This window comes from Castor canadensis, chromosome 17 (genome assembly GCF_047511655.1).
Source record: "Castor canadensis chromosome 17, mCasCan1.hap1v2, whole genome shotgun sequence".
NCBI lineage: Eukaryota > Metazoa > Chordata > Mammalia > Rodentia > Castoridae > Castor > Castor canadensis.
The window spans coordinates 69,786,623-69,810,335 of NC_133402.1; the positions used below are offsets into that span (position 1 = coordinate 69,786,623).

At 44.6% G+C, this 23,713-nt stretch overlaps 2 protein-coding genes across 16 annotated transcripts in view; one reads left to right on the forward strand and one right to left on the reverse strand.

Annotated features, from left to right (window-relative positions):
* Med12l (mediator complex subunit 12L) overlaps positions 1-23,713 on the forward strand; it is a 265,230-nt gene that overhangs the window by 149,350 nt on the left and 92,167 nt on the right. The gene's annotated exons all lie outside the window — the stretch shown is intronic.
* Gpr87 (G protein-coupled receptor 87) lies at positions 5,205-22,568 on the reverse strand. 2 transcript variants are annotated; one of them, XM_020183825.2, is made up of 3 exons: positions 22,255-22,568; positions 10,491-10,616; positions 5,205-6,323 (listed from the first exon to the last, which is right to left on the reverse strand). In XM_020183825.2, exons 2-3 carry the CDS (start codon positions 10,555-10,557, stop codon positions 5,278-5,280), a joined length of 1,113 nt encoding a protein of 370 aa, XP_020039414.2. In that variant the 5' UTR covers positions 10,558-10,616; positions 22,255-22,568; the 3' UTR covers positions 5,205-5,277. The 2 variants fall into 2 exon arrangements, with proteins under 2 accessions (XP_020039414.2, XP_073915820.1); XM_074059719.1 differs by having other exon boundaries at positions 10,491-10,619; positions 22,255-22,564.

Here is a 23,713-nt window from a genome sequence, read left to right on the forward strand (position 1 = left end):
TTACGTGGACTGTGGGCATCTCCTCCTAGTCCCCAGGTTTTCAGGAATGTAGATCAGGGCATTACTACCCCAGGAGGTGGGATTTTGTTAAGTTTGGGGTATTTTTTGTGTTCAGTTCAGTATCTGATGGCTGTGACCCTGGGTGATGGGTCTATCACATAGTGAGGCAGCTTTGTCCCCACTTCTCATGGGATCAGCTGGAAAACCTGTTCTTCAATATTTGAGCCTAGAATTTATATCTCTTTTGCACATTAAATGTATTTTTGCCTATTTTTATATACCCCAACTAATTTGTATGGTAATATAGCCTCTGTTTATTAAATACCTATTTTATTTGGAATGTTTTTCAAGAGTGATTCATTCTGGCCCCTACTTCATCAGTGGGGGTGATGAAGTGGCTTTTTGGTCACCAGTGGCACTGGCAGCTGCTGAATCCACATAGTTGTGTGTACAGAGTGAGCCTCCTGTGGGCTCACGTGGAATGGGTGAGGAAAATCTTACGTACTGCGTCTGCCAGTTCCCACCTTACACTGCACATCCCTCTGTACATTTCTCTGCTTCTCCTGTATACTGTGATCATGATGACACACAAAGAGGAAGGTGTCCTTGGTTTCACAGTTCTGACATGCACGCATTTGGGATATTATAATTTAGTTAAATAGTACCAGTCTCTCAGCAGCACAGTTTGCATTTTAGCTACCACAGTATTTTATCTGTGAATTATTGCATCAGCACAAACTGCATTGCTAGCTTTCCAGTTCACAGGTTACCATGTAAATAACACATGAGTGACCATCTCACTCTCGCACATCTGTTATTCAGTTCATGCACAGGCAGCATGTTTCTCATGTGTTGCCTCCTTGTTTGCCAGCAGCAGTACCAGGCATTTTACAAAAAGGAAATAGAAAGAGAAGTGACCAACGAAGGCAAGTGCACATCAAAAAAACCCAAGTGCTGATGCCGGAAGGAAAATCTGAGCCAAATGGAAATGCAGTGGAACTCTCAGACTGTGAAATGTGAGCCCCATGAAGGGGAAATGTACTTCTGTTTGTGAGAATGGTGTGGTGAGAGGTCGGCTGTCCAGGGAGAGTGGAGCCAGCAAGAACCCTCACGGTCCAGGAACTCCTGGTCACTGTAGTCATCGAAAGCAGAGGCTAGAATGCTGGAAGTGATTCCAACTTAGAAAGGAGCATGCAGCTCCACAAGCCACAGGCATGGTGGGAGGCTGGAAAAAACACTAAGAAGGCAAGTGAGTTCAAAGGCACGTGTGAACACTGCAGGCTTCTTGAAAGACATACAGGTCATTGTTGGTAGCTGACAGATGACTTTCAGCCTCACAGTGTTTTGGTTGAGGCTGTAGTAACAGTCTGAAGCATCAGATAAGTTTTCAGGCTGTTTTAAAATGATCATATGTAAAGGACTGAGTCACATTCTGCACACTAACTCCCTTCATCCTGGTTATGCGTGCTCTGTGTTTGTCTGCGTGTGTGTGCATCTGTGTCTGGAGTGGGCTGTAAAGTCAGGTGTAAGACATTCAGACCTGGACTTGGACTTGCTGACCCAAGAATTGGTGACTCAGTAGAACCTTGCTGATACGAGAGGCTTAAAATCAGACTCGCGGCTCATTTCTGAGAGTCACTCTGCAGAATGCCAGGGCATAGCCACAAGCTGTTCTCCTGTGCAGTGGAATGTTTGCCTGCCTAACTGTTGGAAATAATGGAAGTTCTAATTCCTTATCCTGAGGTTCCAAACGCGGAGGAAGAGAGGTGCACCCTAAGGGCTACATCTTACCATTTAGTATTTTAGGTGAGCTCTTATCATGGGTGTCTTATAAGAAAACCACGCACATTGAAAATGGAAGTTGCCATCTGAATCCTGTGAGGTTCTTAATAATTTAAAACTGACAGTCTTATTCCTTCCTCTTCCATTCTAGTGACGATTTTTTTGGTGTGTGCAGTGGAAATAATGTTACATTTTGTTTTTAATTTAATAAGTTAACTTGGAAAGTGTTAAATATTTGCAGATTTCCCCATGAACTCCGTGCCACAGCAGCTGCTTCGGTTTTGTTCCTGTGTGTCTGCACGGCACCTCCTTGTGAGGGCTCTGGGGTGTGTGCTTACCTTGCCTTGCAGAAGTCTGAAGGAGGCAAGACCACATTGCTGCATGGTCACATGCTGTGTACACGTGCCTGCTGTATGAGTTTCACCACTAGATGGGGCTGGGGACCTAGGGAGGTAGTTAAATTCTTACCTACCAGATGCTTGGGTTATGCTGAACTGTGAAAATGCTTATCGTAGGAAGTATTTATTTTTAGGGGTCACTTAGGGATATGGAAAGGTTGTATTACAGCATTCTCAGCACTGTTTTAGTATATGTGCCTAATATTTATTGACTGGTTAGTTGGCTTCTTGTGGTATTTACTGGAGGGGGTAGAGAATAGTTATAAGATTTATGTGATCTTGGAGCTTTATTCTGTCTTCCTCTTAACTGTATTTTTTGTAATATTTCTCACTTCCCCACGGTGATTATAAACTTTCTTTGTTGAAGCTGCCCTCTCTTGTACACATGTATGAGCACATGTGTGTACACACACACACACACACACACCATTTTGTCAGGAGTGTTTAATCTACATTTATGCATTTTCTAGGCAGTATTCCCTTGAAGCTTCAGCTGAGGAAAAATACCGGTATAGTGTTTGGAAATGAGAATCAATTATTTGTGAAGTAGTTTAATATAAATATGACAGCTAGTCATACACAAATTGAAAGATCTCCAAGATTCAGTTTCTTTGAATATAAGTTTTATGAAGAATATTAAACTTTCCTGTGGAAATTCTTCTGAATGTGCTTCTCTTCCGCCTTTAAGGAAGAATAAATATGGAATTTGTTGCTGTGTGAGTGGATCCTGAAAAACTTGAGTATACATGAGGTTCCTCTAATATGAAAATTTGGAATCAAAAATGCCCCAAAATCTGACACAGCACCGGTGGGAAATTGTACACCTGCCCTCGGGATGGATCAGTCAGAACACAGGCACACTAAAGAGATTGTAGAACGGGACCTTCAGGCTGAATGTGTAAGGTCTATGTGAAATATTCATGCAAATATTCCAAAATCTCCCCATTTCTGAAATTTGAAACTCTTGGCCCCATGCATTTTGTATAAGGGCTTTCATGCTGTGTAGCCCTGAAACCTTAAATAAGAAATTACATGTTCCATATTTGAGATTATTTCAGAATTATTCTTTAATTTTTTAGAAACAGCCAAATGGTGTTCTTATTTCTATCACATTTCATGGAATATTGTGTACTGCTTTCTGACTTTTCACGGTGCTGTAATTTATGTTATGGCTGTTGCTATTATTTCATTCAGTAAATGATTCATTCTTTGGCCTGGGTAAGTATTTTTTGTGAGCGCAGTCAGAATTGATGTAAAATACAAGTAGTGTGATTTCAATGGGTTTTGTCATGTGACTTGTTAGAAATGGGGATAATAATGCTCTGTTTTTCTCAGTCCGTTTTTTAAGAGGTCTCATTGATTTAGCAATGCCACTTAAGAGAAATAAAACAAACATCACATTGTGTGTCCATTAACTACACACAGCCCAATTTTAGAAACACAAAATGGGGCATGAATCAGATTAAATCCACTGTAGGCTATTTACCAGGGCAGTTTCTTCACCTTGGCATTTGTCTTTGGGACTATGCATCCAACAGCACCTATAAATAGTGAAGTGGGTGATGGCAGTTTTGAGACTCCTGACTGGGAGCTTCGTGTGGTGGGCAGGGCAGTCAGTGTCCTGAAGGTGTGTTCCTGGCTGTGTGGGGCTGGTGTGACTCATCCTGGCATCAACAGCATGCCTGTCCTAATCTAGGCAGTGGTGCACAGTTGGAAGGCAGCTGTGCTAACCACTATCCAGTCAACGCCTCAGTGTGTGGTGCACAGTTGGGGTAGGGGCGGTGACGCACATGGCCAGGTGAGATGTATAAAATCCATGTGCTTAAATGCCCCTTACATTTATGGGGTATAAATTTGGATAGTGATAGAAGTTGTCAGATAATTCTTTAAACCCCTTGCACGAACTCTTCTGACCGAACTGACTTGCTTACCTACACACTTCACAGTCCCCACACCTGATGATGGCAGCCCTTGCTGGACTAAGTTACTTCTGCTCCCTAATGTTTGCTTACTTTCACTTCTTTGAAATTTGCAGAGAGCTCACAAAAGTGCAAATGTAGTGTTGTGCTATGCTGTGTGTTGTTAGCTGTGAGGCTCTCCATTTACTCAGCTGATGCTTCCTTAGCCCTGCACAGGCTCAGAGCACCTCGGGGCCTGCACTAGTGCTCACACAGCTGACAGTGGCTCCCAGGTATGTGTTGAAGAAAGAGAGACCATCCTAAGATTCAAGTGATCACTCTTGAGTTAGTGAACACTGTCCTTCATCTTACAGTTATGTCTTTAAATTAATGACAGCCCTGCTGGAGGCTTGGCATACTTTATGGAGAAGAGCACTTTACTATTAGTTTTTTGTTTGTTTGTTTTTAAATAACGGGACTGTTAAATGGCCATTTGATAAACCAGGATTCCTGTTTTCTTCTCTACCATTAGCATATAGGATTTAAATATATCATAAAGTTATAACGATGGCAAATGTAACTTCAGAGTGTTATATCCAAAGTCTTCATAATATTCAATCACATTGGTTTCTCTGAGGTAGCTTACTTAAAATCAGTTAGTTGAACTTGACATGATCACTGTTACTTAAAAATACAGCTAAACTTCATCCTAAGCCCACTCCCATGTCACACCTATTTTCTTATGTGCATGATGAACACAGGGGTGATGGTCACTGGTCTTAGATGGTTTATATATGGAATGAAAGAGGGTTTGTTGATGCATATTGACTTGGTTATGCAAATAAATAAACCACAGAAACATCAGACTGTAAGAATTCTCTACGCTTTCTGTTCTCTGCCAAGGTGACTTCAGAGCAGCAGCATGTCTGCCTGCACCACGTGGCTGTGGTGCTCTCTCCTTCTCCATCGGCTTCTTCATCTGTGAGTTGTGAGCCCTGCCATTCAGCCACATGCCACCTCTCATTTATCTCACTTTGGGCTGTGCCTTGCTTTATTATTCCAAATTATGACCCAATTTCATGCCATGTTCTTTTTTCATCCCTATGCTTATGGACTCCAGCCAGGATAGTGAAAATAAACATTTATTCACACTTTGTACACATCAATTCCAGCAGACATGGGAGGCCTCATGGCTCCTCCTACACGTCAGTGTAGTCGTGGTATATTCGCACCTCCGAGCGCCGCACACTTTGCAGCGATCGGATGCTTTCACTCCTGGTTCGGATATTTGATTTCTTGAATAACCTTCTTGAAAATGACCGGCACATGAAGAAGTAAATGATGGGATCCAGGCACACATTGCAGGCAGACAAGAAGAGAGTCATTTCTTTGCAGTAATATAGGATTTTTTGTGCAGATTCATCTAAAAGCTTGTCCAGATGGCTGAAAGTGAAGGGGATTCTGCACAGGTGGTAGGGCAGAAAGCAGGTGAAGAACACAGCCACCACCACCCTGATGCTCTGGTTGTGCCTCCGCTTGCGGCTCGACTGGCTCACGAACTGCCGGCTGGACCTGTGGATATACCTGGATATGGCAATGTAACACCCGATGAGAATCACCAGCACTGCCACAAACAGGCAGCTGTTGATGTAGATGACGGCCTTATGCCACTGGGCTCCCAGAGGACTTTTGAGTTTCATGCATTCGTGAATGTTCTCTCTAGTTGGCTGACCATTGGTTAGGATGATGTTGGGCAGGGCCATGGCAGCCATGACCACCCAGACGCACACAGATAAAACCTTGGTAAAGGTTATGCTGTACATGCGGGAGTCCCCAAACGGCTTCACCACCTTCAGGTAGCGGTCGATGCTTATCAGCCCAAGAAACACGATGGATGTGTACATGTTTGCATAGAACAGAACTGAGGTGTATCTGCAGAGGATGAACTCAAAGTACCACGGTCCAAACCCTGCACCATGAACTATTCGGAAAGGGAACGTCAGTGTCATTACGAGGTCAGCCACCACTATGTTTTTAAGATAGAATATGAAGCTGGTTTTATTCCTAATGTGGAAGAAAATCCACACTGCCAGGCCATTCAGCAGGATGCTTGCCACAAATATGACAAGATATAGCACTGGCAGGACAATGGTGTCGAATTCGTTGTGAAGTGTGCTGTTCTTCTCTGGCCCATCACTGGTGTTGCTGGGTGCAAGGCTTCCTGGGCCACGCGGTGGCTCAGTGTCTGTAGGGTGGAGAGAGTCAGGTCAGTATGACATGCATGTGCACGAACTTCAGGCTTCCAGTAAAAGGATGGAGTCACCTTGAGTTGTGTGCTCCTGACCTCCTCATAATACCTAGGGCTTTTTGGGAGCCATTGTTAGGAACAGAAATGAAATATCTAGCCTTTATTCTCTTTTGACTAAAAAAAAAAAAAAAAAAAATCTGTCTTCTAAAGTAACAAAGTTCAGAGTAGAAGTAAATGTGGCTTGGTGATTCTTTCAGGTCTGATTTCATTTTAAATAGGACTCAAGTCAAAGATAGGTGTGGAATTATTGCAAGTAATCCATTTTGGATTATAATCCACACTGCGGAGTGATGGGGTGCCTTTTTCAGTCAAGTGTGTGTGTGTGGTTAAGAGCATTTTCCCACAAGTAAATGCTCTGTGGAGTCCAGTGAAAAATGCTGCTTTTGTTTTCTTGTTCTTAATATTTAGGCTTGTCACCCAGGAAGGCAGCTTGTTAAAGTAATTGTAGGTAGCTACATTTCCCTTATTCACCAGGCTAGATTGTACCTATTGTGTTTACTGTGATTTTACAAAATCTTTTGCCTTTTGGGATCTTGATTCCTGCGATTAAAGATTTTTACCGTACCACTCTGTTGCGGAACTGGTGAGTTTGATTTGCAGTAGCCATGAAAGTGACCTCTCTGTCTCCCGTGTGAGGAGCACAGGATGTGAGTGGGGCTGGCCCTGGGGCTCCTGCTGACGTCAGTGGGGAGGCTCAGGTCAGCATGGCCCTGCCTTTGGCTCCTGCCCCTGCCAAGGCACTAGTGGCCCATAGACTGCTGAACTGTCTGGTGGAACTTTCTTAAAACTGTTCCACCTCTGAAAAGTGCTGAACCTTCTCCTCCCTTTTTTCCTCCAATTGCGTGGGGGTCCCAGCCTCTCGCCTCTTTCCACTTCCCCACACTCACACACGTGCCCGCACGCACACACACTTTCCTCTGCTGTTAGCAGAGCCTGAACTAGCACGGCTCACAGACTCTCTTCTAGGCTTAAGGTGAGAGGGAAGGTCATTTCTGACTTTTACTTCCTACCAGTTAATAATGTCCCGCGCAGTTATGTTCTGGAGTGATTTTGTTACAGGGAACTGTACGCGTGTAGAGCTCATTTTCCTATGAGAGGAAGGTTGCTGTATGCTTTGATTCCCTTCTTTAAAGAAGTGAAACAGGAAAGACAGTTTTGATGGCTGTGGTCCAGAATCAGGTTCTTAAATTACTGCCTGAATTTAAGTGTGGGTTCTTCTCCAGTGACCTGGACCTCTTTCTAATTCTTCTCCTTTTATTCTTTGCTGGGTTTTTAAAATACGGCTTTCCTGGTCTAAATATCCTTACACAGGCTAGTTATTTGTACTGGACTAGCCTGACTAGCCTGTTAGGAGACCCACGGTGTCATGAAGCTCTGCACATTTCAAATGCTTGATTGAGCTGCTATGTTGACTGCTACCTCCAGCTTCAGATATTCTCAGGCCTGATTGGATCTAATACACTGGTGCACTCTTGGATGTTTCTGCACCACAAGATCCAAATCAAAGCCCTTAGAAGTTTCTTAAGAAGTGTGGCTTTAGCATAGCTTAGATACCTGTTTGTCAGTGCTCTCATTAAACTATTACCTGCCACTTTGATCTTACCTGGTGTAGAGCCATAGGGAAGTGCAGGGGACAAGTTAGTTTCAGTCAGCTGAGGGACACAGCTACATCATCTCCTGACATGATGGCTGTGTCTTCGAACAGTCACTTAGGAATTGATTTTCAAAGCAATTGTAAATGCAAGTTAGAACAGTTTCTTAATCATGGCCTCTGGGCATTGGGCATGGTGACCCTGAATGCTGGCTTCTGGATCTATGCACGTATCCCTGAGCACTGGAAGAGCCATCCTTCTCTCTCTGTGCTCGTGGGGATTATGTGTCTGTTCAGTATATCATTATATTTTAAAGTTTAATTATACAGACAAGCACTCTTATTAAATGATAATTTACCTAGCAATTATGGTTATTATTCAAGATAGAGTCTTAAATTGGGATGCCAAAAGAAGTCTGATATAGGTGCTCTATCTTATAAATAAAATATGCAGCATGCATGGCTTCACCCCTCAGTTCACAAAGCTATCTTGTAGCTCTGTCACCTCACAGTGTTTGCCTCCCTGGTGGCTGAGCAGAATCAACGTTTGGGACATAGACCTCCTTCCTTCGATGGGCTGGGCTTGGGCTTAGGTGAATGTGTTACCTCATTCACAAATTCCACATTTACAATTTACAGTACAACTTAAACAAATTAGTGGTTAGAGCCTCTGATGGATATTTTCTGAAATAATATGGTAGCAGAGAACCAGAGTGGCTCCTAAGGAGCAGGATGTACCATCTCTGTGCCACTCTTTCATGAAAGATTCAAAGCTTAACACTGAGGGCTGTGCCTAGCACGCACAGGCCCTGGGCCTGCCTCTAGCACCACAAGACAGAAACACAACCTACCAAGAGTTTTGTATGACTGATTGGACTTTAGAATTAGCAACTCCCATCAGTTCTTCCCCATTGCTGCATCCCCCAAAACTTACAGGTGTGTGCTGAGCTCCCTTTGCTCACTAGAGGTGACTGGCTTCCTCCCTCTAGGCAGTTTTATCATGTTCTTCACTGCCATGAGAGAACATGGCCAAATTGGGGAACATTTTGTATGACTGTAGCTTGGCAATTTACTTAAAAAGCTACTATTGGGAAGAGGGTGATTTTCTCACACGGTCCTTCTTACTAGGATGGTATTCCCTGTGTTGTTTACTTTAGGACTCCATACAGAAGGGTAACCAAGAGCAGATGGGACTCCTTGCTTCTCCTCCAATTCAGAAACACAATGGCACATAAAGAGTTAGTTCCATAAAAAGTGCTTTTGTGCCTCGTGCAAGGGTGGTGTTGATGCTGCAAGCCTGTGTGTTTGGCAGGTGGGAGAACTGCGTTTGTACAGGGTACATGTGTACTCCTGGGTATGCGTTTATACAGTGGTATGTGTACACTCTTTTGTGTGTTTGTATAGGGCACGTGTGTGTGTGCTGCTGTGTGCATTTGTATGGGGGGGTATGTACATTTATATAGGGTTGTGTGTATGCAGTGGTGTTTGTGCACCTGTGTGTGTGTGTCTGTACAAGGGTGTGTGTGCTCCTGTGTGGATGTGCATTTGTACAGGGATGTATTTGCTCTCTGGTATGTATGTGCTTATACAGGGGTGTGTGTGTGTGTTTGTGCTGGAGTAATGCATGGGCCTTGTAGCCAAATTTTTCACTAATGCTCTGTGATTTTTAAAATTTAAATTAAAGCACAATTACAAATTCAGTTTCTGTTGCACTAGCCACATTCAAGTTTTCTAATAGCTACCTATAGCTACTGTACTGGCCAGTACTGAAAGGGCGAGTTTCCATCCTTGTAGAACGTCCTCTAGGGCTGTGCTGGCTCTGCCACTTACTGACTTGGTACAGCACTATAGATAGCAGCTGTTTTGTTGGGTCACTTGAGAGCCCAGTGCTTTGAAACACGACTTAACACAGTGTACAGAGTAGGTGCTCTGTCATTGTACACATACGGCGCTGATCACCAAGACACAGCATGTCTTGTTAACAGCCACATTGTTCGTGGTAGGAGAATCTTGGCATGTTTGCCCTTGCTGAGTTACATCATTACTTGTTGGGGCGTGCTGCTCTGGCACAAAATGTGAAAGTATCAACCTATGTCACTGCCCTTCCTGCCAGGTGGGAATGAAATAATAAAGCCATACAAATTACAGGGTGTCACTTCCATGGCCCAGTGGCCCTGCATGATCATTTTCCACAGAGTCACCCAGTAGAGCAGGTCTGGCCTCCTCGGGAACCTTTGTGAACTTTGGTTTAGACTATTAAATATGAAAAGTATGTACTTTACTTTGGGTTTTAAAAGAGAGCTCAAATGTGATTGATTTCATCCTTGTCCTTTAGCGATGGTGTCTACATGAATCAAAGTTTACCATATGGTGATAGCAAGTTGAATTCCCCAGTGTTTGCTATTTTATACTTAGAGAAGTGAGGCTGATGGCTGGCTTGGTGGTTCTGTGACCATCAAAACGCACATCTCCACAGGCTCTAAATGGTCATTGAGAAAACATCCGTAGCTTACATGGTGGCTTTGTGAGTGTCAGATTGAGCCCCATTCTCCGGTTGCAATGCGCTGTGAGCTGCAGCATGTGTCAGGAGACACTTGGGGACTGAGGCGTGGGCTCAGTACAGGTCATTCGTGTCTTGGCTTCTGGGGAGAAAAGAGAAAAATGAGAAAAGGATTTTGTATCCCATATGTTGACGTTTTCATTAAAATTAGACAATTACCCCCATGTCAGAGCATGTACTCTGGATAGAAACACAGTCGTCTGCTGCTGTGCGGACTGTTTGTGTGTATGCATTCCTTCTGGGTACCACTGTCTGGACTTGGGGCAGTTACTTAACATCCCTGTGACTTGGTGTTCTCATCTCTGAAATCGGAATGATGATAACCCTACTGCAGGATTGTATCAAGGATTATGTGGTATAATCCTCAAGGTACTTTGCAGACCCTGGCTCCAATGGCACACTAGAAATCTTGCCCTTCTGTCTTGTCTTATCCCGACTCCAACCACATTCCTTGTATTTTGGCATTGTTTCTGATATGAACACACATGAGATGGCTGGAAGCTTCCACAAGGTTCTAGCACCAGTACACGCACCTCCGTGCTTTACGAACTCGTGTGCAGCACCCCCCTAGTCCTGTAGTCTGGGGCTGCAGTTTGCTCACATGAAGCAAAACCACATGGGACTTTCATGTCCCCTCAGGGATATTGGTCATCACCATGGAGCTGCAGTGAGATCCCAAGCGGTCTCATCCTCAAGTGCAGATTGGACTCTGGTTTTTGTCCTTGCACATCTGCTGTGCCAGCAGGGAGAGGCACTGAAGTCAACTTGGCAGGATGTGGACTAGTGTGTTCTCTCTCCTGGTTATGAGTGCCACATGCTGTTCACTTTCTGCACTTGGTAGTAAATAGAAAAAGTGGTTTTTCCTTTCCATCCCTGTTTGGCTCTTTTGAGAGTTTAGACCCCTACCACCCCTCCCAAACCACTGTGGTGGTGTGGCAGAGTGGCTTTCACAGGTGGTTTTGCTTACTGGAGTGTGGACCGTGGGGAGGGCTCCTGGAGCCCCTCCTGTCTGGGTCCTAGCCCTGCACTATTGTTAATGAAAGCCCTGCCTTCTTTGCCCCTGGGAAGTGACTGAGGAAGCACATCTTTAGTTGTAGGCTTTCCTATGCCAGGCGTGGCGGCTTTCCCTCTGGCTTTACTTAAGCCCTTAATCACTGACAGCAGCGAGGCAGCAGACACTGGCCGGAGCATGCAGGAGGGGTCTGGGGTTGGACATATGCACATCACACTTCTAAGGAAGGGCTTCTACAACTTCCATGTAGAGGAAGACAACCCAGTTAAGAAAAGTCAAAAGATTTCTCTAGATGTCTCTCTAAAAGCATATAAACAAATGCTCAGTATCATTCATCATAGGGCAATTAAAATCAAAACCACAAGGACACAATTTCACATCTGCTGGGGTGGCTGGGGTGTCATTGTAAATGACAATAACTATTGTCAAGAACATGGGGAGATAGGGACCCTCATATGCTGCTGGTGAGATGTTAACATGGAACAGGCACTCTGGAGCCAGCTTGGCAGTCTCTCAGAAAGTGAAACTGAAGTGTCGTGTAAGCCAGCGGTGCTACGATTAACTATCTCCCCACCAAGAAAACTTGCAGATAGGTTGTTGCAGTAGCATTATTCATGATAGTTAAAAGTGGAGTGAACCTGAGAGCTCACTGGTGACCAGTATAGTCACATGCTGGAATACTGCTCAGCAAGAAAAAGAAGTGAGGTACAGCTGTCATATGGATGAACCTGAAACGTTCAGTAAGAGAATTAAGCTGAACACGAAAGAACATGTACCGTGCAGGCAAAATGTCCAGTGTGACTGTGTGTCCCTTAGAAGAAGTTAAAATGAGCAGCTGCCTGGGCAAGATCAGGCCACAAGTGTCTGCTGTGTACTGTAGACACATAAGTTTACTCAGGCATAGGTGGGACACTGATGAACCAAGTGCCTGCCACCTTGCTTGTGCTGAGACTGTTGTTTGGCTTGTGGCCTCAGCCACCCTCAGGAGTGGTATGGCTACTGTCTGTGCTCAGAGATCTTGCCTGCCCTTCACACTGCCCCAGCCTCCTCTGCCTGCTGCCTCAGGCTTCCTGTGCTTGGGGCCAATTCTGCATCCTCCCCAGGGCCCAGCACTCCCAGGTGTTGCAATGAGGACTGATAAGTGGTAGCAAAGGGCACCAGGCCAGAGGACCTCACTCCTGGGTGGGAATCTTGTTCTTCCACCTACAGCCCCCACCCCCCACCCAGCCGAGAGCTGATGAAACCACTCAAGAATGTGGAGTCTGTAGGCCCAGGTGAAGTAGTATCACCACTTAGGGGCCTCCTTGTCATCAGGCTTTGGTTGTTTTACTGGGTCTCTGTGCTGCTGGTGATAGTGTTGGTTGTTTAAAAATGAGGGTGGCAGAAAAGGATTCACATGTGCTCAGCTCCTTCTCTTGACTCTGAGCTCAGTGCATTATTTCTTGAGCAACCTTCAGAGCAATGCTATAACCCAGATACTGTAAGCCATAGGAAGATAGGAGGTTCAGATGGTCTAATTAACTTGCCCTGATTCACAAAGCAATGAGCTGGGTGGTCAAACTGAAACCACAGTTCAGAAGGAATCATGATGCTTGTTGTGGGGAAAAATGAGCAGTGCTGGGGTCCCTTCCATTTTGGGGGTCAGCAAGTACAATGGGTGTGTGCAGAGGGAGGCTGTGTTCTGTGTGGGCCCTCTTCTTCTCTTTCAGGACAGGATGCAAATCTGGATTGTTTTTTAATTGAATGGATTGATGGGCTTACTTTTTAACAGAATGTATTAATGAAGACTATTTAATATGTTCTTTAAAGCGTTAGAATGTCTAGACACCTGGAATATAAGAACATAAATATCACTTGGTTTGGTGACGGCTCACTTAACCTATGTAGAGAACCAAATGCTCCAATCTGTCAGTGTATTTCTCCTTCTCCCCGTCCCTTGGCTTTTCATGCATTAGTGACTGTGACTTACTATACTCTTAAAATGACCTCCTAGTTCCTCTTTGCAACCCAGATACAATAGTCTTGAGAGGGCATATTGTTGAGTTCATACGTAGGGATTTGTCCATTGTCACACTTGAGCTTGGCTTCATGCCTTCCAGATTGTATTGTTGAACTGCTTTTACTGTTGGGAAAATGGAGGCTCCAGGTCTGAAAAGTTTACAAGTGGTGGAGCAGGGACATGTGCTGGATGGCAAAAGTCTCTGGTCCCTTCCTGGAAGGGTGATGGGAAGACCTGGGGAGCCACCCACCCCCAGGACTAATGAGCTGCTATTCTGGCACCCAGCCTTGTGGTCCATACAGCTCTGGCCAGTGGCTGCAGTGTGCTGGATTGGATCTGAGCATGGGCGAGAGTCATTTGTACAAGTTGGGGATACTCCCTCCTCACCAGGAGGAGCTGGCAGGTGTGTCCCTCTGCACTACAGCACTCCCTGGCTTCATGGGTTTCTTCACCCCTATCTGGCTGAGGTGTGAAGGGTAAATGCCAGTTGAATACTTGCTCCCTAAATATATTTGCTCAGTTGTAATGTCACCATCTCTTGTTCTCCACTTCCCAGCTTCTCTCTGGAGGTTCACACCCATCATTGTAAGAATTTCAGTTCTTAGAGGTTGCTACTTTCCACCATCCTGGGCCTATCAATCGTGTGAATCCTGGCTTAGTCCTTAAATTTCAGTGGTAAAGGTACAGTATTCATAGAAGCTATCAGATGCAGTTTCTGCTGAAAGAACCAGCCTCTCTTTCATTTTGCAGTCAACTATAACCAAAGAATCAGTCCCACTTTAAAATTGTGTGTATGTTTTCCAACAAAGCGGAGATAACAGCTCTGCTTAAGGCCTGGGGAGAAGAAAGTCACCTCACTGGTTCTCAGCTGCCTGCCGTAATGGAATTAGGTCACTGTGTTTGCAGAGTTTGGCTCATGCCTACTTGTGCCTGCCTCCCACAGAGCCTGGAATGCAGAGCCCAGCAGCCCTTCATTCAGGCTTCTCCAGTGCTGCCTAGAAGATCCCACTTCCTGGCAGTGTTTGACATGTGTCCCTGCATGGAGGCATGCTTTGGTTGACATGTAGACTTCATGTTTGTTTTTTCAAGTCACCCGCTCCGTGATAAAATGGTATGTATTTGGAGTTGGGTATGAACTGGGCTATAACAACCTGGACACAGGGTTTGCATGCATTTGTGGTTTGGAACCCCAGCCCAAACCTGGCCAGGAGCTGTGTCTGAGCTGATGGTGGGGAGGAAAGTGTCCTGTCCCCAGGCTCTGTAGGGAGGTGTTAGTGTTTGCCTCAGCATTTGCCTCCGTGACCGTTGGAATACCATTTTACCTCTCAGAGCATGATCTTCCTCATCTGTGAAATGGGGAAAGAAACAAAGGCTTGGCCTGGTTCCCCAAGGTATTGCTTGATTCTGGTGACAGAACATATTGCCAGATCAAGTGTATGTTATAAGTACTGTAGGAATATGCAGGTGTAGTTCCCAGCACACTTTTGTTTGCTTAAAAATAAAAGTCTTATTACTCATTTTGTGAGATTTTACAGCTTTTGGCTTGAAATGTGCATTAGAATCTTCTGTTTAGGCAAAGTGTGATTTATAGTAGGTGAATTCTATCATTGGTGTAGAGGAAGATGGCCAGAGAGGTTAGGGCTGCAGTTATAGGACACTGGTTTCAGATGAAGATGTTCTAAGCTAAACAGTACAAGACCCCAGCTTGTCGTTAGTGAAGGATTGCCACTTTTCAGTCTAATTAGCGAAGAAGGCTTTTCATGAGCTCACGTGGGCGTTACTTCTCTTTTGGACAGGTCATCCCGTGGCTTGAGCATTATTAGACTTAAGAGTTACAGTTACTCTTCATCATGGTGGTGTTCTTTGTCACCATCACCAATCTGAGAAGGCCATCATTTGGATTTCTGATGATAGGTTGTGTTCTCTAGGCCTCGCCCAGGAGAATAGTCAGGTTAGCTCTCCTAATTGTTCTAATCACAGCTTAACCCATGCTTAATGTTAGATTAATGGAAAAAGACAGGTACCTAAAAGAATAGCTTGCCTCAGTTTCATCCCTTGTCTTTATTGATAATTGTAATATTCTGTTGTGAGGTCTTTAGAGTGAGTGAATGTTTCAGTTTTGATCAGCATCAAACCTCATTGTTTCTCATTTTTTTCCTCTCATGAAAACAAATGCCTCACTCACCACATGTAGGAGTTTTCTGGCATCTCTTATAACTCATTGCATGATGCACAAACAACATTTTCTTTCATGGAAGTTCCTGTTCAGGTGTATCATCAAGTTCTAGCATTTTCTTTGAGGATAATCTTCAGCCGAGTGGGAATACTTGAATCACAATAACTCTTCTGGGTTTCTGTATAAACATGGTAACTTCCTGAGCTAGGAAACATGGGGAGCCTGTCTGCTTAGACGACCTTATTTTCCCATGTGTGTCCAGCAGCTGGTCAGCTTTCCTTGAGAGAGTCCTGTGTCACAGCCCTCACTGGCTTGTACAGAACTCAACTCAAGCCCCTCTGCAGGTGCCAAGGTCCTCTGTGCTTTGGCAGTTCCCACACACCTGCCCCAGGTCTTGCCTACCCACCTTGCTTTCTCCCCTGGAAGTACTTTCTCTCCCTATCTGCTGTGCGGGTTCTTGTACTGCTGTCAAGGCTGACTCCTCCGTCTGTTCTCGAAGCCTCGCTGCTTCCCATGGACTAGCGGGGTGCTCCCAGTCCGTCTCTTACTGCGTGGTGGCCCAAGCTGCTGTATTGCACTGCATTTTTAGACCTCTCCTGACTGCCCGAGTGGCCCTGCATTCTTCTGTTTCCAAAATCTGACTGGGTAAAATATCTTACTTAATATTTAGGTCCTCATGGGATGAAACTCAAACTCAGTGTTGTTATGGAACTTGTTCTTTCTGACCTAATGTCATCTTGGCAGGTATCTGCCACCTCCCAACCTCACTTCCGTCTTCTTAATAAAAGTGTCCCACATAGGACAAGCTGGCAGAAGGGTAGACTGATGTTGCATTGACCCTGTAGAAGGCATGTCTAACGACCATGAGGAAGGCTGATCAAACACTGAGCTGTCTCTGAACAGCTCGTGTGAAGTAAGGAAGAGGCCAAAAAGAGGAGCACTGGCAAACTCCAGTGCCAGCAGTCACTCCAGGTAATGTCAACAGGAAAGTGAACTTAGAAGAACCAAGCCACAGTTTCCTGCATGCTAGGAAGGAGCCAACAGGTCAAGGTTTCAGTCAGAAGGGGTCGGGGCTGTGGCCCTGGGTTGTGCTTATGCACACGTCTTAGTCCCCTGTAGCAAACCCAGAGAAGTGGGCTTTTGGACAAAACTGCATAAACTTGATTTTGTTAAAACATGGGGCAGACCAAATGTCTTGTCTGTGGGTTATAACTTGTGACATCTGATTCCACAGGGTGGGAGAGGGCTGTCCCTATTTCCCTTCTCTGGGTTTCTGCCAGTAGTTGTGGGACCTGGAGCCTTGTTACCTGACATCTGCTGCACACCTTTCCTTATTTTTGTTAACTTCTTCTATTGCTGCCACCTTTCCTTTTTACTTGAAAGGGGACTTTGGGCAGTGTACAGGATTTTGGAACTTAGTGACATTGTGATTGGTTAAAGGTGCAAGTCCCAAAATGTCTTCCTCCTCCGTGTGGATGTATCAGATTTGACAGCAGGAAAATGTTTTATAGGTCAAAGTGATTTTTTTCAAAAATTCAGCCTAATAGGTCTGGCACTTGGGAATTCTTATAATTAGAATCAAGTCTACTAGGGAGGAGGGGCAGAAAGGTATTCCTACAGACATTATGAAGAGGCAGCCACAACATGAGGGCGTTGACGCCGGCCATACACCTGGACACCACTGCATCGTCTGCACTGAGCGTTGAGTCGGCATCTGCAGGCAGTCAGCTCTTCTCACTGTATCTACACATGAGTACCCAGTTAACAGCTTGAGCTTTCCACGGGAAGACTAGGACTAGTTTTCCTGTCAGAGTTAAGGTCTGCTTTCAGGTCACTGCTATCAAGTGGATGGGAATATTGAGTTTGTCAGACCGACCTTTCACATGGCTTTGATTTCCCACCATTCTTTCCCCCAGATCCTATTTTTCTTATTTAAAGTTACCTTGAACTTCCTTCTTAGTAAGCATGCCTATAAAGAACTTCAAATATGTACAAACCATGCAGGGTCTAAATAAATGGCCTGGGAGTTCACTGGAGGGAGAGCTTGGTTGGCATGAAGTTAATGGAGTTGTTCATGGAAGAGGAGACAGCATGGAAAACGCACCATGTCCTGATTGGAGCTGGAGTGGGAATAACTTTAGTGGTAGAGGGATTTGGCTTTTGGGGTAAACTGTGAGACAATCCCAGTGCTGGGAGTCTTTTCCAGATTGGAAGGGGAGTGGAAGCCACCAAAGCAAGGGCTAGAGTACTACGGCACTCGTGTCTGCAGGTTTGTGCATCACACGGGTTTCTGTAGTGGCTGTTCAGTGCCTGTGAGCTGAAGTTTTATAGGGAGTGTGAACTAAATGTAAGCAGAGACCATGCTGTCTCATCATGACTTTGCTTGGGACTGAGTACATATCAGATACTTAGTATTTCTGGTTTCAGGATGAGAAATAGAGATAAAATTTGAGTGATTATACTGGTGACTCCAGGCAGAGAATAGGTAGTTTCTCCATAAATACACACGCACACACACACACACACACACACACACACACACGTATGTATACATTTGTTGTCTACAGCATAGAGTTAGGACAAGTGTCTTAGGTAAACAGGAAGAAGGAATATTGATGTCTAACAGATCCTGCAGTTTTTATTCAAAGTGTTTAGTGGCATGTGACTTGTTGATGGAGCACCGCCTTTCAGATGGCACTGCCAGGCCAGTGTGCCACTACCAAAGGCAGTAACTGTCTCTTACTCATATGTTGTGACACAATCTTCGAGCTACATGGCCTACCTGTCCAACTTGTTCCCCCCGTACCCGCCAGTTTTATTCATAAATAAAGCTGAAAATAACCACAGCTACAATCATTGCTTCAGTTGTGTTAATCAAGCATTTCAACTAGAGGCTAAAAGGAACACCATTGTCAAAGCGAGTAAGACTGAGACAGTTGACCAGTGCATGCCATTATCTAGCTTAGAGCTCTCTTTACTCACCATAGTCATCACATTCCTGTAAGCCCTGAGTGGTGGCATCCCACCCAGTCCGGGGTGCCTCTTACTAAGTATGTCCAGTAACACACCTGCAGACTGTCTAACTGCTTAAATGATTCCTCTTCAGTTTTATTTATAATGGTTGAGCCTGACCAGTAGGAAGGGGAATAGGTTTGGATGGGAAGGTCACCCTCCCTCTCCACTGTGGCAAGGCCTCAACAGTTCCTGTTCTGAGGAAGCTGATGTCCGCTCATTGGCTTCTTGACCACCTCCCCCATCAACCTTCGAGCCGCCAAGCTGATACCCAAGTATTCCTCTGTGAACGTTCTTCCTTCTTTAGCTACATCAGATGCTCCTGTATTCAGGACCCTGGAGCTATTTGTCTCTGCTGCCCTGATATTACTGGCCCTGCTTTGGAGAAACCAGAATCTTGGCATATATCATAAAGGACACCCTCGACTCGTGACCTTGAGGAGTAGAGCTTCACTCTGCTCTATGTCCTCCAAGGATTGCTCTAGTGGCAGAAAGCCAGCAGCATCTTCAACCTGAGAGCCTGTTCAGCAGCAGATGAAGCGTCTGGTAGCCCAAAAACCTGTGTTTCTGAGTCAGGTACAACAACTAGAGGGCTCCAAAAATGCTAGCTGGTGTTCCTGCATGCCTAGGACTGTGCTAGATTATTTGCATGTGTTTTAATGGATTAAAAAGACATTACATTCACAGTGCAGATCTACTAATAAGTTGAGTAACTGCCTCAGTTTCTTATTCTACAAAACAGTCCTTGTAGGATTGAATGAGGTAGTGCCACCTTATAGCCCATGTACAAGAACTCAGCCCTAAGCTACTGCCCGAGTGCTGGTAAAAATTATCACAGTCAGCTTTCAATGAAGAAGCAGAGGCCGAGAGGCTCCTCCAGCACATGTGTGCTGTCTGGCACTGCTGTGCCACATTAATCTGGCTCTTGAGGGGCAGAGCCTGGATCTGAACACAGGCCCACCTACCTAGGAAGTACCAGCCAGGGCCAGTTGTGATCTAATATCTCCTTTGGGAGAACCTGGAAGCAAAGTACCTTCAACCTGACTGCCGGGCATGTTATGCCCAAGACACCCAGTTTTTTACCACAGTCACTCACTATGGCAAATACACAATAAATCCATACAATTTTGCCTGCTAAGCGACCCACACAAAGAGGAAACTAATAGCAAATACTGAGCTTACTTGGAATTTTAAGTTGTGAATAAGAGCAGGCTGACTGCAGGCAGACATGTTTGAGCCAGCTGTGCTCTCACTGGTTCACCACTTAAGCCTCAGTTTGCCCAGCTGTAATGAAGGGTAGCAGCAGTCTGTATCTTAAGCTTGTGTGAGTGCTTTTTCTCTCAAAATTATAAGTTAAAATATTCAGCTGTCTTAACACATATTAAGCTGTCAGTGTATGCTAATTATCATTGCTTTGGTATTAAGGCTAGCAGGATAGTTTGGGCCACACAGATCCTATTTAATACATTATTGAAAATAGGGCTGGAGGTGTAGCTCAGGGTAGAGAACTTGCTGAGCATGCACAAGGTTGGTACTGGTTTGATCCCCAGCACCTCAGGAAAAGAAAAGGGTGAGGGAGAAAAAAAATCTTTCATGGAATTACTGTCTTATTCCAAAATGACGGAAATTACTAGGAATAATGTGTAAGGGAAATTATAGAATCAGTGACATGACTCATTGTGATGTCTTACACCAAGTAAAACTTAATCAGTGTTGCTTAAGTGTATTTTGGAGTAAAGTTTTCTATCCTTGGCCAGTAAGAATGTTAATGAACCATAAATATGCTAATTACATACACGGTGGAGAAAATAAAGTGTTTGTCCTTCTTGTGTTTGCCATATAAGAAGGTAGCAAGCTTGGAAATCCTGGACTGCTCAGATAGCTTGTCCTGAACCACTGGCCTGATGCAGAAGATCTGTCAGTGTCTCCAGCACTGATGTACTCTGTGTGGCTCATGGAGTAAACCCAGCAGGGTCCTATTTGCCTTGCCATCTCAGATCACTAAAACTCTAAGAACAGGTGGTCCTGCACTTGTATTGCAGAAGTTCAAAGGCAAGGTCCGGGAGAGCTGTATTCATTTCAATCTTGCAGAGGAAGAATCTCAGACCCAAAGAGGCTGAGATGTGGGTAACACTGAAGAGCCACTGTGGACAAGCTAGGAGGCCCTTTTCTTTGGCTCTACCCAGTTTCCCTCAGACATTCCCATGTGTGTGGTCTGGGCCTTGTGTTCTTTGATAACTAAGCAACACACCTCAGCACATCACCTAGATTTTGGGACTCTAGAGATGGCAGGGGTCTCTGATGACCACCTGATCTAATCCCCTCATCTTAACCTGTAAGGGTAGAGAATGATGTCCTGGGGGGTCACGGTAACTTTTGGCACAGTTAGTCCTCAGTCCAGGCTGTTTTGCTGAGTGCTGGGTGTTCTACCCCATACTCACAAAGTATGGGTCCCTGTGTGTGCACAGGGTGACTCTACTTGGATTTCACTTCACTTTTGTCTGCCCTCTGCATCCCACCTTTTCATGGGTTTCCCCAGTTTTTCTCAGCTTAAAAGCACACAAAGAACAAGTGGCCATTGCTCTAGTCCCTTCTCCCTAACTATGTATACCTGCAAAAATAAATGTTAGAAATGATAGTCTGAAGGTGGGGTTTTGCAGAAGGACAAAGAGAACATGTCTTCTTGATCCCTAACTTCATACACACAGTTAAGCTGGAAATGTCTGAAATAAGATATCAATAGGGCATTTGTCTCCCGAATTGGTGGTGGTTCCCATTGCTAGTAATCTGGAGTGTCCAGTTCGAAATGTGAAAGGAAATTGTTAAAAGTGTTCACGTACCCAGCGTGAAAGTGGATTCATCTTGAGAACACAGTAGCTTCTGCAGTAGACAGACCCTAACATCATAAACTGCAGACAATCTGCACTCTAGGCCCACCTATTCTTGATGGTCCTCATCCCACTTAGAAGAGGCAAGGTCTGCACTCCTGCCTTCCATCTCCCCCTCCAGTTGCAGTGACCTGTTTGTCAGTTGCCGGCAGCATTCTCCCCGCCTTGGCTGACGTGTTTTAACATGATTTCTTAAGGCTTCAGAATGAGGATTGCCCTGTTCTGTGGTATAACGAAAAGAGGGAGATTCTTTATATCCAAACAAGGCAATTGGGATAGAGAAGAATCTTTTCTTTTGATCTCTTTTTTAAAAATATGGGAAGTGTTGGATCTTGGGGAACACTTTTAAGGGGAATTGGACTTTACTCATCTATTAAAGTAAATGTGGTAAAAGAAAGTCGCTAAATAGAAGTGACTGTCAGGACATGTCTTCCTTTGAAGGCACAAGATGCAGTTCACCAGCTCACTTGGAAAATGGTACCCCCTCCCCAGGAGAATTTATTATTTCACCAGCATTCTAACCTCTACTTTTTCTTCAAACGTCAGACTTAAGGAGAAGTATAGCTAGTCCTAACCAGCACAGTGTTCTGTCATCCATGCCTTTTAAGAAATTAAAAAATTTCCATTTACCTTTCATTGTGGTGGCTGGCTGTCCATTCACTTGAGAGGAACGTCTTCAGATTGAAACAGCTTCTTGTTTCTAGTTTGAGTTCGTGATCTGAGGTTGGCAGGGAAGTGGATTTTCTGGCAAAGCATGAAAAATCAGCATTTTCCCTGCTGCCAGACTAATGAGGTGCCTCCTGCCCCTTTCCAACTCTCCTGCCCAGGAACGAGTGGGGCAGCTCCTCTTCTGCTCTGGTAAATGAGTCACACTGAAGAGGAGGTAAGATCTGTACACTGGGGACGAGATTTCCTGAACCTGTCGGAACGGAGGATGACTCACCTGGAGGAACCCAGGCTGAAGTTAGGAGGTCAGAGTCGTCTTGGAGGGGCGGGCCTTAGGTGGGTCCTGCTCATCAGGTCTGACCTTTCGGCCTATGCTTTTTCATCTTTGGATTTTCTGTTGCTAACTAGAAAATATGTGTGTAGCCTTCTTTCCTGTTAAATTTTTGTTTAAAAGAACAAGAATATATTTCATGAGAGAGATTCCTTTAAAAATTAATGTTATTTAAAGAGTAAAGTTAAAATACATTTCTAATACTAATTGACAGCTTTAGAAGGCTGTAGTCGTACTTGAGAATCCGATGAAATCTGCACACTATTTTCACAAACACATGAATAAAAATTACCCATCTTAGTAAGGCTTACTCAGTAGCCACTTACCAGGTGTGCCAACGCCCTTTCAATTAGGATCCTGAGGATTTTGCTTTTACTACGGGAAGCTGGCCCTTGCATTGTGAGCGGGAGTCGGGATACAGGACCTTCCTAGGTTGAACCTTTCACCATTTTGTCATGACCCATAAATAATAAATGACATGTTGCTTGTGATTCAAAGTGTTGCTGTTAGAACAACTGACTGCCACATCTTCAGCGCATCCATTCACAAGGATACAGCCCTACATAGAGCACCTCTGCAGTTTCTTGGGGTCACTACCCCAGATTTCCATGCTGTGTGAAATCACACCACTGGGAATACATTCACTACCTGGATTGACTTTGTCTCTTTAGGGTCAATGAAGTTAATAATAACTTTTTTTTTTTTTTTTGGTGGTACTGGAGTTTGAACTCAGGGCCTTGCACTTGCTAGGCAGGCAGGTGCTCTACAGCTTCAGTCACACCCTTGTTTGCTTTCGTTATTTTTCATGTGAGTTCCTGAGTTTGTGCCCTGAGCTGACCTTAGACTGTGATCCTCCTACAGCTTCCTTCGTAGCTGAGATTACAGATGTCTGCTATCATGCCCAGCATGGCTTAATACTGTTGGGTTTTTTTTTTTTTTTACTTTATGTAGAAAGGAAAGGTATTATTATTTTATGTGTTTATGTGAAAGGATAATGTTTTAGTAAATTTTAAGTACCCTTTGAAAATTTGCACGGGCTGACAGAATGGCTCAAGTTGTAGAGTACCCACCTAGCAAGCATGAGGCCCTGAG

Coding starts and splice junctions, on each gene's coding strand:
- Gpr87 (XM_020183825.2), bottom strand. CDS start 10,557: ATGCTGCAGCTCACAGCGCATTGCAACCGGAGAATGGGGCTCAATCTG. Junction 6,324..10,490: donor GACACTCACAAAGCCACCAT/GTAAGCTACGGA, acceptor TCCACCCTACAG/ACACTGAGCCACCGCGTGGC.